Source organism: Pieris napi, chromosome 19, assembly GCF_905475465.1.
Source record: "Pieris napi chromosome 19, ilPieNapi1.2, whole genome shotgun sequence".
Taxonomy (NCBI): Eukaryota; Metazoa; Arthropoda; class Insecta; order Lepidoptera; family Pieridae; genus Pieris; species Pieris napi.
Window position 1 is genome coordinate 3524902 of NC_062252.1, and position 15018 is coordinate 3539919.

The 15018-nt window shown below is 32.6% G+C and overlaps 1 protein-coding gene and 1 long non-coding RNA gene across 2 annotated transcripts; one reads left to right on the top strand and one right to left on the bottom strand.

Annotated features, from left to right (window-relative positions):
* Positions 1-2410: 2410 nt before the first annotated feature.
* LOC125059319 (solute carrier family 22 member 1-like) lies at positions 2411-14710 on the top strand. The gene is made up of 7 exons (XM_047663691.1): positions 2411-2752; positions 9706-9814; positions 11236-11336; positions 11862-12013; positions 12952-13560; positions 13790-13971; positions 14481-14710. The coding sequence occupies exons 1-7, from the start codon at positions 2583-2585 to the stop codon at positions 14640-14642; spliced, it is 1485 nt and encodes a 494-aa protein (XP_047519647.1). The 5' UTR covers positions 2411-2582; the 3' UTR covers positions 14643-14710.
* On the bottom strand, positions 4628-5222 carry LOC125059320. The gene is made up of 2 exons (XR_007118641.1): positions 5123-5222; positions 4628-4967 (listed from the first exon to the last, which is right to left on the bottom strand). It is a non-coding gene; the product is annotated as an uncharacterized LOC125059320 (long non-coding RNA).
* Positions 14711-15018: the final 308 nt, after the last annotated feature.

Below are 15018 nucleotides of genomic sequence, written 5' to 3' on the forward strand. Positions count from 1 at the left end.
TTTGTCCAGGGACTTTTTCAATCTCTTAAATTTTTACAAAGAATATACAATATATTAATATGAACACTTATTTACTGCATTTTAATTTGAAAAATAAAATTTTAATGTTTTTATACTTTACACAAATACTTATACAGTATTTACAATGTTCTTAACCTACTAGACCAGTGCCGATAATTTTTGAAACCAAATAAAATTACAGTAGGATGAAACCCATTAGAAAAGGAGGGGAATATGATCAAAATGAAAGGAAAAATAAATTACGGTCGATCTGAGGTCGGGAAGGGGTGGGGGGGGAGTTTTAAGGGTAAAAAACGGTTTATCTCGATTTCCGGCAAAACTAAAAGTCCTATCGAAGAAAGTTAAATGGCAAAGTTGGAGGTAATAAAAAGATCTAAAACTTTTGTATTCACACATTTTTCACATAACCTCAAAATTTATGTGAAAAATTCAAAAAACCAAGTTTTTGGTTTTTTATTTTTATCTTTAACAAAAATATTTTTTTTTTAACAAAATTTGGTGGAAACTTACCTTTCTATCCCCTAAATACACTGTAATTTATTTGATTAAAAATATTTATTTGTTCACCTTATTTTGAATTAATATCGAAAAAACATCCTAATTTTCAATCGAAAATTCTGACGTCAAAATTTCAGCTTTTTTCAAAAAGTTGGTGTGCTTTCAGTTCGTTAAAATCTCTACTTTCCTATGGTAAAAAAAATATATATATTGCCATAGTAAATCTTCTCAGAAAACGCAAAAAATCGTATGCAGTAACGCCCAGACCTGTCATCCCCTTCCTTACTTCTCTATGAAATACGAAAATTTTAGCCCATCTAAAGGTTAAATTTTTTTTTTAGGTCACTCAGGTATATATAAGTTATCTTAAAATAGTAATAAATAGGCATCTGATTATAATTTAAAGAAGATTCATAGAGAAGTAGGGAAGGGGATGACAGGTCTGGGCGTTACTGCATACGATTTTTTGCGTTTTATGAGAAGATTTACTATGGTAATATATATATATTTTTTTACCATAGGAAAGTAGAGATTTCAACGAACTGAAAGCACACCAACTTTTTGAAAAAAGCTGAAATTTTGACGTCAGAATTTTCGATTGAAAATTAGGATGTTTTTTCGATATTAATTCAAAATAAGTTGAACAAATAAATATTTTTAATCAAATAAATTACAGTGTATTTGAGAGATAGAAAGGTAAGTTTTCGCCAAATTTTGTTAAAAAAAAAATATTTTTGTTAAAGATAAAAATAAAAAACCAAAAACTTGGTTTTTTGAATTTTTCACATAAATTTTGAGGTTATGTGAAAAATGTGTGAATACAAAAGTTTTAGATCATTTTATTACCTCCAACTTTGCCATTTAACTTTCTTCGATAGGACTTTTAGTTTTGCCGGAAATCGAGATAAACCGTTTTTTACCCTTAAAACTCCCCCCCCACCCCTTCCCGACCTCAGATCGACCGTAATTTATTTTTCCTTTCATTTTGATCATATTCCCCTCTTTTTCTAATGGGTTTCATCCTACTGTGATTTTTTTCACTTTTTATTTATTTTAAAGGCTATCTGCACTGGTCTATACAATGTAACTAATAATAAACAACTTATTCTCATAAGTATATGAAAATAAATACTATATTACAAATAGTTTAGCATTCTTATCATTTAATTTCTTTAGATAATAACATTTTATAGTAAGTACAATTTAAAAACTGTTTATTAAAACCTAAACATAACAGTCAAATATACATTATTTACAATTTTCTCAATCTACATAGTAATAATAAAAATAATAAAAATTAATAAAAAGACAATTAAACCAAATTTTAAAAGTTTGATTCCTGTGGCACCGCTAACGCTGGCAGCATTTCCTCGCTTTATTGCGATACTGATTCGTTGAGCGAGGAAAGCACCAGCTCTGGGGTCACCGGTACTATCTACCAGGCGCCAACTTAAATCTTTCATTAGCGCCTGTGCACTTGAACCCCACGGCCCAAGAGTCTACTCCAAAGAGTAGTTTATTTAAAAACTAGTTATGTTACTTAAAAACAATAGCTTATACAATAAATTATGACGCTGCATATAACGCTACATATATATATATAATTTGATGTTATAAGTCTAAAATCAAGCGGTGTTTGAGTTTATTCGTTACAATACAAAAATTCTAATCTTTCCTTTTTTTAATATTAATATAGATAAAACATTTGCCCCTATATTAGTTCTTATAATTTTTCCACACCCGTTGCCTGCTCTTCAACAAATTTTAATTACAGATGCATTATAAATTCATTAGTAGAAATAAATCTAAAATCAATTATAACATTAAACGAGTCAACCGAGTTGAATCTCACAAGCGCCCGCGCACGATCTATTGTATACTACTTAGTATGGCAATTCAATGCCGTTCAGTATGTATTTCACTTTCAAACCTTCGCAACGTTCGTAAAAATTTAATAACATCGCAACAATATTTTGAATTGAATTTAGTGTTGTGGAAACAATTATGGTACTTGTGAGGAAAAAATCAACGTGATAACGTAATAAAAATTAAGAGTTTTTACAATGAGTGTAGAAGTGAGTGAGAAACCAGTGGAGCTTGACACTGTATTAGAGAAGTTTAGTATCTACCAAAGATATCATGTAGAGAAGATCATACTTATTTTTATAGCGTTTATGACCAATTCGATTTATTGCAATCAATTTATTTTTGTCACGGAAGCGGTACCATACAGGTATGTATCGTATAACTTCTGATTATAACACAGATATATTTAATGTAACTAAAAATGCGAAAAAAATAATAGAAAAAAATCTGGTATCCTTTATTGGATAGAATGGCTTTATTATTTCTCATTTATAGTGAACATATAATGATCAATTTATCTTACAATTTAATATATATTTTTAGTATACATGTGTATTCCGTTTTTTGCCTTTGCATATAATGTAATTGTTTGATATTGTACAATAAGTAGCTGTTGAAAAACAGATAAGCAAATAAATATATTAAACTAAGTATTCTTTTACTTGTTTAATATGGGGTTGAGAATTATTTTAAAAATATGTAATTAATAAATAAGTAAAATAATAGGAAAGCAATACCATTTCATAATCACTAATCCAAGTTCATAATTTAATTGGTATCTAAATTTCTTTTTTGTTTAGAAGTTCATACCCTTAATGGGGCAGATGCATTTCTGTGTATCATGTCATTTAAGTAAAGTGATTTTACTCCTAAAATTACAAATCTGGCGGCGGCAATAATGAGGCGGTTGTATTCCATTGGTAACTGCCAAATAGAATTTCTATTTTTGCAAGGGCCATGACGATAAAATGTATCCTTACTTTATTTAGTTAGTACTAATACACATAATATAATAGTAATACACAGGAGTCTGATGACCTACTTGCCCTTTAGAAAGAACAAATGTTCAATTGACGCCCAGACCTAAAAGATTATAGCGCCTGATTATTTTATTATATACAAATACTGCGACTATTAAACAACATTTCTCTCCGTCCTTTTTTGCGGTCTTTGATGGCATTCGTGCCCTTTTGGTGTTGTTTTTATGATGCGGCTAATTTCCTGTACCAATGTGTTGTGTGTATTATTCAATATCGTAATGGGCTATATGAACATATTATATTGTGTCATTAAAAAATGATTTCCTTATTTATTTATTGTTGTTACTCGCGCCTTAATCCGCGTCAAAGTTGATTCATTATGAAAGAAATATACAATACAACTTAATGTACCATTGTTTGACGAATTACATTACCAGAATTGGTAATTGTACTAACGATACACTTAAGAATAATTAATACTAGAATTGAAATATATCTTTAAATGCTAATCCATGACGTTGATATTAACTCAAAACCTTTTGTTTTTATGGGGCAAACGCGTGGGAGCCTCATCTGATGTTACACTTAACAAACCGCCACCCACGGACACTCAAATGGCCAGAAGTCTCGAAAATGCGTTGCCGCCCTTTAAAATCTTAAATCCGGCCTAAATCTTGGTACAAACTAAATTAATTTTGTGAAAAAGTGCGATTATTTGTTTAGTATTACTGTATGTAAAAACTTATTGTATTTTACACCGAAGTCATGCTTTTAATTGTTAAATTATAGTTTTTAAATTGTTTGTATTTTAATTGCATTGCATTGCACTTAATATCATACGAGCCTCCTGCCCAAATTGCAATTTAAAGTATATGCGCTGTAAAATAAAGAAAACAGTATTTTTATCGTAACCAAGATTCACTTTTCGTTCCGATTTAACAGTGAGTTATAGTTGGTCACCGGGGACCATACTAGATACAATATAATGTTAATTTTAATTAGTATTCGTGTTTACTAATTTGAATGGAGATTAATTAACTAAGTGTTGGGCACGATTTTCTGTCGTGGTTGAGGTAATTAAATACAATTTAAACTTTACACACATTTTTTATTCATTGCTACTATGGATTACCTAAGATTTTCACCTGTTTCTGATCTTAAAAACCTTTGTAGGGAATGTGAACACATGACTTTGACAGTCGCACAATTAATAAAATAAGAAAAGTGAAAGTTATCTAATACATTTTGACGTGATAACGTCTTTAACCCTAGAAAGATAATCATATTTTGTAATACGGAAAAGATAATCATGCGTAAAATTTACGCAAGAATTTGAATTAGTTGTAGGTCTAGGTTTAATAGTTTATTTTAATGAATTGTATGTTATTATATATACACATATATTAGAATTATTAATACTGCAGATAATTTTTTAAACTCCTTTATTTTTACTTAAAAAAAAAGAAAACTTTAAACGTTGTCCGCTACTTCACTGTCGGTGTCCTCACACGGAAGCTCGTCATCACTTTGCATAAGAGCGGCCAGGATTTCGTGTTCGTTTAAATTGATACTCCCCATTGTGATATATATTTGCCTCAATATCTTTAAAAAGGAAATTATAATATTAGTTATAATATAAAGTATTAAAACAGTACTAAAACTGTCATATAAGCCAAAATCATAAAAGTCACGATAAAGATAATCATGCGTAATTTTGACTCACGCGGTCGTTATATTTCAAAATCGGTGGCACTTACCTTATTGACACTTACGTCACGCGGCAGCTCCCAACGACGAATGAAATGTCCTAAACGCACAGCTATGGATTCGCGCTAATTAGAAAGATAGAGCAATTATTCGAAAACTCATGCGTAAATTTTACGCAGACTATCTTTCCAGGGTTAAAATCGTTTTAGTCGGGTGACATGTTCAGAAACTTGTGTCACACCAAAACCTCACGAGCGCGATCGCAGGTATAACGAGAGAGAGACGGACCGATCTCCCGTCTCATCTCGAGCGCTGCCAGTCATTCCGTGAATGTATGAAGAAAAATGTATATCATAGTCGAATAAGTAAACTTGTCATTTTACACCCGAAATTTATCATCAAAAGTGTGAATAAAACGATAGATGTAATTTAAAATTTGAAAAAATTGTTATCTTCATTAATTCCTTACTTCCCAAAAACTTATATCACCAATAAGACGTTATCACGTAAACATCTCGATCGTAAACCTACTTTACAAACAACCAATATTTTTTTTACGTGTAGTTTTATTTAAATATTTCTTTTTACGGGTTTGCTTTGCTTTTATTAAACGTGGAGTTAACATAGTACTAGGTTTGTTACCATGGTTACCATTTATATAGAAAAATCATCTTCAGTCACGCTCTTCTGTGTATGTCGTGTTAGTGGCGCCGCACAGCTTAATCCACTCTCCCACAGTAAACCTGTAGCCTTTACTTGATCGGTCTAGGGAGTAGCCTCGAGTTCTGGTATCCTCCACTGAAAATCTACCAGAAAAAACATGTAACAATGATAATAAACATGCATTTTACGAACTTACGAAGTCGAATAAATTTAAGTCTAAATTTTTTGACGTTAAAAAAATCTTGAATCGTTTTTTTTTACTGTGGACGTACTGTGAAAAGACCAAAGGGTGAACATAGTTTAATTTGAGTGGGAGTAATGTTTTACTCGGCCGTTACTCTAAAGCAATATTAAATTTCAATCATTGTCTGGCATTGAGGATTCCTAAAATAGATAACATCATGTATCGAGGAAACCTAAGTTTTCCTTTCAATATTTAAAAATAGCAAAGCATGTTTAACATAAAGAAAATGGACAAAATAATACATACAAAGATAAGAGCCGTCACTCTTGTCTAAGAAGATGATTTGAAAAGATCAGCTGGCATAAACTGGCACTCCATAGCGCAAGGCCGACAAAAATGGCCATCTTTGGAGGAGTCCTTTACCCAAACCGGGGTTCCTGTTAATTCATATATAAATAATATATATATATATATATATATATATTACTAACATAATCTAAGCCAGTGGTTCCTAACCTGGGGGGTTAGGATAAAATCGCAAGTTGTTTGCGCAAATTAGAACTTTACCAACGTAGAGTCCAAGCTGGTGATGTGTCAATGATTACACAGCAATTAGTAAATAATAAACAAGACAAAATCACGTTTGAAAATTCCGTGGTTCAACATTTAACTGCCGTGATAGACTTACTGCAGCAATATTTTCCAAACATGGACAGTCGTGAGTCCTACTCTTGGATTTTAAGACCATTTTCGACATTCGTCGATATTTTCAAGGACGAAGAAGTGTCAGCGAAAGTAGAGTTTCTCGGACTGCAGGAGAATAACTCATTAAAAGTTGATTTTCAAAATAATAAACTCAGCACATTTTGGCGAAAAGCAGCTGCAAAATACCCTATTATAGAGGACAGAGCTTTAAAAATGTTGATTCTTTTTGCTACAGCTAGGGGTAAACTCAATACCCATACTTGTTCACAGGGGTAGTGACATTAAAAAGGTTAGGAATCACTGATCTAAGCTAACCTACTAACAAAAATCCATTTTTTGGTTACTGTAATATAACAACTACCAAATATTGTAAACACAGGAAATAAAAAGGATTATTATTATATCTAAAGTTGCAAACTTGGTACTAACCGTAGTCAACACCACGTTTTGGTACTACATAATCTGGATCGATTAACGTAAAACAGTTTCGTAAATATTATTTTTTGGATGTGATAAAATTTTAATGGGTTTTCAAAATACATTAATTAGTAAAAAATTAATAAAAAGAAATTTAAAAAGTTTAGTCCCTGTGGCAGCGTACCTTTAACGCTGACAGCATTTCCTCGCTGTTTTGCGATACTTATTCGTTGAGCGAGGAAAGCACCAGCTTTGGGGTCATCAGTTCATCTATCCACCAGGCGCCAATCTAAATAAAGGCGCCTGTGCACTTGAACCCCATGGCCCAAGAGTCTCTACTCCAAAGGGAACAAAATCGATGTTGGAGGAAAGACTTATTAAAAATTAAGTTTTATTTATAAAACAATGACTTAATAATAAGTTTATGATACACATTAGTTTCCTTTTGCATTACACTGTTATAGGAACATTTATCTTTCAAAAGATCACACGCGTATAAGTCAAGGTTATGAATACCATTTTCATTCTGTTTATGTAAACTGCATTTGCTGAGCAATTGCATAATTGCTTTTAAACTAGCGAAGATAACCGCACGAAGAGTTCAAAGTGACCTTTTCGCTATTAGGCATTTGTACCGTTTAGTGTTCATTACTAAACAGTTTTTGTTATAATTTGTCTAGAGACAATTTTTCACTGCGCAACAATGAAATCAACCGCCAAATGTCTAAGAAATAATTCTAACAACAGTCATGGTAAGAAACCAGTGGCGCCAAAACCTTCTCAATCTGGACCTCAGATTTCTGTATCATATCGTAATTTTATTGACAAGTACTCGTTGGTGATCAGCCTTCTGTGCTTAACATACCCCATCGACTTTTTGTGTCTATCACATGTCGGTTTCCTGTTTTCCTTCACCGTACTAGGATGTATAGACATAATGTTCATCGGTGCACAGCCGGGGATCGAACCTACGACCGACCAGAATGAGAGTCGTACGCTGAAACCATGAGACCAACTCTGCTTTTCATGCAATATTATTATATAATAGAACATTTCTAAAATATCGCTCATCTAATAATAATTGATTTTATCGATTAACTATCTGATTATATAACTCTATTAATTAATTGTTGTTATATTTATAAATACTTTTATTTAATTCCTTGGAAGTGATAAACAATTCTGATCACTGAAATAAGATTCTTATTGCATTGATAATTACTAGCATAAGTCTAACCTCGGAACATGATAAATAGGGGTACAAGATCGCGACCTTTGTGGACTGGTCCCTTTGCGGTCCGTAAATTGCAAAGCAAGATAAAAGTAAAAATAATTTATTATATCATTATTATTAAGCAAATATTATGAGTGACGTTATTTTTTATACGTACTGTGCACAATGAACCATATTTTTTAAACAAAACGAATCTGATCTCAAATCTTGAAATCATGTTACTGTTTTTTTCTGTTAACTGTGTGTTGCTTTGACTTTGTCCTGGAATGTCGCGGTAAACAATCTAAATTCTAATTTTACCAGTAGTATTTTATACACATTACTTTAACAATGCAATAGTTATTCAGACGACCTCTTTAGTAGCAAACATAAATAATTCATATGTATATAGTACATATTGTAAAATTTAAATTGTAAATACCGAAGGGTAATTATCTGTTTGACAACGTTCTTGTTGAATAATTAACAAAATACCGAAGAAAACCCGGTAAATGAACGTGAGGTAACAGATATCCATGACGTAGTTGGATCGCCTAATTGATGAAGTATGAAGAATGGAACAAATAGGAGCGGACCGGTTCCCAACAGGAACTTACCTCTTGGCGGTGTGTGTGTAACTTTACTTCAGGAAGCTGTTTGTTTTGTAAACAAAAAAAAACAATGTATGTACTTATATACACACGTTAGAAGTTAAACTTCTATGGCGTATGGAAAAAAAATAACTAAAATGCAGTAGTGATTAACGATAAATATTAAAATAAATCAATAAAATTATTATTAGTTAATACTATCACCGTCGTAGATGAAATTGATTTAATAAAAACACACAAAATATTATTTATTTATTCACACTGTTTAATTGTACTGTTACGAAACACGTGTTCTAAATATAAAAATACTAGAATATACAACTTGAACATAGTTATTATCGATTTTCATGCCACCTAGAACTAACTTCATTCTGTTAATTTTGTGTAACTAAAATTTCTCTCTCATTTTTCATAACGCACCTAAAGAAGTATAACTTCAAAAAACAAAAGCTTTTCCCATCTCTAGGGTACCAGTCAGTTATGATGTTGTTCCACTTTTCTTGTTTATCACGTATAATGTACCATATATAATATAATAGCAACTAAATAGATAATATTATATTGTGTTTCATGTACGCGTAGGCGTTCATATGACTTAGTAGATTCAATGATCAGAAATATTTATTTCTTATTACAATATTCTGTTAATTATAGTAGTTAAGGATTAAAACTTTAAAATTTTTTACAGCTCCCTGATACATAAAATAGGATCTGATAAAAATTTGTACATATTCCGTGTTTGAATAAAATAATCATTTTTAAAATCTATTCATAAATTCGCACTCAATTTCTCTTCAAACTAAACCAGTAACACAATTTTAGAGATTTAATTTGTTCTAGATGTGTAGACTCGCAGAATTTCAGCGAAACGCCGGAGATATGTGGCAAGAATGTGTCACAAAGTTGCAGCCGCTGGGTTTATCACGACCCTGACAGTTTCGTGGCCCAAGTGAGTTGTCATAATATTCATATGTTTATTAGTTCTGATATTTCTTATCTATTATACTATTATAACATTGCGTGACCGGATAAGTAATAATGAGATATGTGGGTTAAAAGAGGACGGCGATGAAATGAAAGGGAATGCTTAGGTGGTTTGGATATATATGTCACCGTAAAATTGTAAAAACCGTTAGATTGTAATCTATCTCGCGAGATTGTAAACTGTCGAAAGATTGTGAACCTCAACGAACTGCTTACAAATTAACGTATTATTATTCGGTAGTTATATGAAATTGTTGGGAAGTAAAATTAATCTGTAATTGACCAAAGAAGTTTGAATGATAACTAAGTTAGTGTAGTACAATCTGCCGAATAATAATACGTTAAATTGTAAGCAGTAAGCTGAGGTTCACAATTTTACGTTAACATATATGAAGGATAGTACAAGGCAGCCGTGGATGGAGAAGTCGACTTGGATAGGCCTCGTCCGACATATCTGAACCACAGGTGGTACTAGAGGAAAAGTTGGAAGTACCCATAAACGACGAGCATGTATTTCAGGACCTTCCAAGAGGAGATCCGTGGTTTCTGCCTAGCACTTCGGGTAAAAGGCGTGATGCGGTGATAAAAAAATACTAAAATAATTAGTACCTATTTAATAAATTACTGTTAAAAGAGAAGTTAATCATTAGTTGATTAACCAATAAGGTTTTCATTAAGATTTTCAGATGATACAACCTGTGCTTTCGTCACTAAGTACAGCAAAAGCTTGTTATATCTTTAAGTTTTTTCTAAATAAACTGAGTCTATTTTTAGTGTGTCAAATATGCCTTATTGCCTAAAGTATAACTTTAATTCCTTTACTCTAACCTATATACGTAGAAGGGTAAATGATATCGACAAGTAATAGAAAGACAATTGAAAGTCATAACACATTTTTATACGAATAACTTGAGCAGCGCTTGGCGTATGAAACTTAACAAAAGTGTGAATAGAATTTCAGTTGTAAAACTAAACTAATAAAGATTGTGTGCGTTAGAGCAGCCCTGCGATTCTGTAACTCACTTTTCGAACTCTTACAGCGGTTTTCGCATTGGCGGTCGCTCTCAAATCAGTCGTGAAGCAGTCATTTTATGATTTGGCATTCTGAAAAGGTGGGAGCTTGTAGTTTATTGTTTATCAGAATGCCAAATCATAAAATGACTGCTTCACGACTGATTTGAGAGCGACCGCCGATGCGAAAACCTCTGAGTGAGTTCGAAAAGTGAGTTACAGAATCGCAGGGCTGTAGAAAACTGTATTAACCTAGTCATCAATCAATAATAAAATACATCGGTCGGTTATTTATTTTGGAAATATTTATTTTACTTTTATATACGGCTGTGGATGTTGTATTTTTATATATTATACTCGTTGCCTTTCTTAAAGTTTGACCTGGCCTGTGAGGATTGGAAACGAACTATGGTGGGGACAGCACATAACGTAGGTTATATGATTGGTCTGCTCATCGTTGGACCACTTTCTGATAAGTAAGTTGTTTGAAGTTTTCTATTAATCAGATAAAACAAAAATAAAATTCACAGAGTCATTTATACTTATTGTAAACCTCCAAAATACCTTATTATAAATGATATATTAAGTACAATACACACATAGTAGTGTTGGCCTAGTGACTGTGCACAATGAACTTTTCTGTGTATGTGCGCAGAACACTCGCCCGTACGGTGAAGGAAGACATCGTGAGGAAATCGTGGCTTAGACCCAAATCGTTGCCGGCTTGTCAGGCATAGAAGGCTGATCAACTACTTGCCTATTACAAAACACAAATAATCAGGAAACAGATAAAGAAATCTAAAGCCCAGACCTTAAAGGGTTATAGCGTCATTGGTATTAAAAAAATATATAATCGGTTGCAAACTAAGAATGAAAACTTTCAGTTTTCTTATATTGAATATTTTTTATATTTTTTCCTTCGTTAACTCCTTGACATAATAATAACTTGGGATTGTGGGACTTCAAATCCCATGATAGTGTTTTGATATTATACATTTCAGGTTTGGTCGAAAAAATATTGCAATATTGACGGGAGTTTTAGGTGGAGTATTTGGTGTATTAAGGAGTTTCTCCAATTGGTACTGGTTCTTCGTCGCCATGGAGTTTATGGAAGCCCTCATAGGGGATATCTGTTCGCCCATGTTCGTATTAAGTAAGTTTTTTTAATACTGTCCACGCCAAAAATTATGTCAATAAACTAAATTATAGAGATATTTCATTAAGGCCCTATCCCAGCACAAATTGCTGTGTCAGTGTCTCGGGGTGGACTGCGGTGCGCAGAGAGGCGCGTCGCGTCGGCCGTAATAACAATTAGTTATGTAAAACATTAAATTAATGTGATTTTATCATTTTTTTTTCTGAAATGGATTACTTGGCTTGCGATTAAATATATCGTGTAAATTTCAAAACATTTTCGTCATAAAATGAATTCAAAGTGTCAAAAATTGGCTATGTTTGGATTTTTTTTCTATCGAGCGAAGTTATTTAAATCGTGTATCGATCTTTCAAAATGGATACATAAACTAGGAACTCAACACCACCATAATATATTTTTTCCATTCGCCCCACTTCAAGAAACGATGACGAAAAATGGAAAGAAACAATATACTTTTTTGGAGTTTAGCGATAGGATAGGTCCTTAATCATACATTTCGAATATGTATTTTACTAAAGACTGAATGAATACATGGAAAATAATATATACTTACTAGCTGACCCGCCAGTGTTTTGCCATGTATATTATTTTTAGGGAACATTTTTTAGTTCAATAAAAAGAACTATCTCCAATAATAAAAAATAGAAGTTGATCGTAGAGGGGTGAAAATTAGTGGTTGTATGTATTTTGTATGCTGTATCATAATAATAAAAACAAAAAAAATTATCTAAAAAATAAAAATTTAGGGGTGGACCGACCACCCTTAACGTTTAGGGGTTTGAAAGATAGATAGTAGCCGATTCTCAGACTATAGGCATAAAAAAATTCATAAGAATCGGTCCAGCCGTTTCGGAGGTGTATGGGAACGAACATTGTGACCCGAGAATTTTATATATTAGATTTATACGCTTATTAAATACGACTTTTTCTTTCAGCACTAGAAATCGTCCCTTCTAACAAGCGTCTAATCTTCAACATGTTGGCCAGTTATGGTTATACAGTCGGCGGCGTGCTCCTTGCAGTCCTTGCTTGGCTCATTCAAGATTGGCGTTGGCTTCTACGAGCCCTTTATACGCCTGCTCTTCTATTCATCCTCTACATCTTCTTCCTCGACGAAAGTCCTAGATGGCATCTATCAAAAGGACGGAAGGAAGAGGCAACTGCAATTGTAGAAAAAATTGCAGCAAAAAATAAAATAAAACTTGACCAAAACATGCTTGATAATTTAAGCTATGAGAAAGAAGAAAGTACAAATTTAAAAACGATTTTAGTGAGCACATTAAAGTCTAGGAAATTGAGAACAAGATTCTTTGTATGCGTTATTTGGTGGATGACATCTACCTTCGTGAACTACGGAATGGTTTTGAACTCTGTATCGTTACAGGGAAATAAATATGTAAACTTTGGTCTGACACAATTCGTTGATGTTCCGGGCTTGTTGATCGTTACTTACATTTTGATGCGATTTAAACGAAAGAAACCATTGATAATTTGCTTTTCTCTTGGAGCTGTTATGTGTCTCGCACAGCCTTTTGTGCCGCAAGGTAAGAAATACTACCTTTTTTCACAATTTTTCAAGATTTAAATAAAATTTGGAATTCATTTTTAAGATTTTTATGGTGATTTTGTTGGTTTATTTAGAACTCTTAAACAACCCTTTGGATTAGATGCATTAAAATAATAATATAGAAAAAATATCATTGCACCTGGCGAAATGTCCATGCTTTCTGCCCCAATTCAGTGATTACGTTTTTGAGATATTTTTATTTTCAGACATACAGTGGCTGTCCATAACGTTCTACATGATTGGCAAACTGATGTCGTCCTTCTACTTTGCCATTACATATTTGTATACCTCAGAACTATTTCCTACATACACTAGAAACTCCATGCACGCTCTGTGCTCATCTCTAGGAAGAGTTGGATCTATACTAGCTCAACAGACTCCATTGCTGGTGAGATTAAATTTATTTATAAGATTTTAGTTAAAATTAGATAGTCAATTTTGAATAAAATTTCAACTCACAGTATTTACGACTAATATTTAACTAACAGTCCTAGACAAAACTTTTACATATTTTCATAACTTGACGTTTCGATTGCTTAAAGTTGACTATTTCTATATTTACTATTTCATAAAGTCGATTGAATTGTAATATTGACGCCACTCGTAAGGTAGTATTTGCACAATGCAGCTGTTATTTTAACAGAAATGCCTTATTGTGTCCCTTTGTTGAAACAATATTATACACACTTCATTGTTCTTTATATAACTTTCACACATAATCACATTCTCTTCGGTTTTGCTACACTTGCATAAACATTATAAAAATATGTGTTTATTTTTTGTTCATTTGGGGACTCTTTTAAGAAGACCTGTCAGGGTACCATATAACACATGCAACACTATAAATATAACGGATTAATTGGTTTTCAGCTAAGATGTTTGATTTTTTTCTTACAGCTGGTTTACTGGAGTGGTTTGCCAGCATTCGTCTTTGGATCAGTCGCTCTTTTTGCTGCGTTTATAACATTATTGGTCCCTGATATATCAGATGACTCCCTTCCCGATAATGTTAAGGAAGCAGAGGCGATAGGCAAGAAAGACAAGGGTGTGAGCGCGTGATCTTCATGACGACGTTTCGTTCAAATAAGTATTAAAAGACTTTGAAATCTTAATATATTTACTAAAAATTAAAATATTAGTTACCATTTTCAATACGTGGATAGTTTAAAGTACGCTATAAATGACTAAGCACTTGACAGTTTATTTTGTGAACTAGGGAGCTATGGAATCTGCTTCCATTGGAGATACGAAGTGCAAGTATTTAAAAAACGTGTTCCTCCATCATCGCTGGCAATGCACCCATGAACATAGGTAGCTGCCAAATGGAATTATTAATCAGCAAGCTTACCTAGTATCCTCAATAAGCATGTACCTACGTACGACCGCAGCATGATTTTTGTGATTCTCTTAAATGGTTTCAACAAAAATCTTTTAG

Excerpts from the sequence above, each read along its gene's own strand:
- LOC125059319 (XM_047663691.1), top strand. The coding sequence starts at position 2,583 with ATGAGTGTAGAAGTGAGTGAGAAACCAGTGGAGCTTGACACTGTATTA. Across the intron at positions 2,753-9,705 it reads ACGGAAGCGGTACCATACAG|ATGTGTAGACTCGCAGAATT; the intron begins GTATGTATCGTA and ends AATTTGTTCTAG. Across the intron at positions 9,815-11,235 it reads CTGACAGTTTCGTGGCCCAA|TTTGACCTGGCCTGTGAGGA; the intron begins GTGAGTTGTCAT and ends CCTTTCTTAAAG.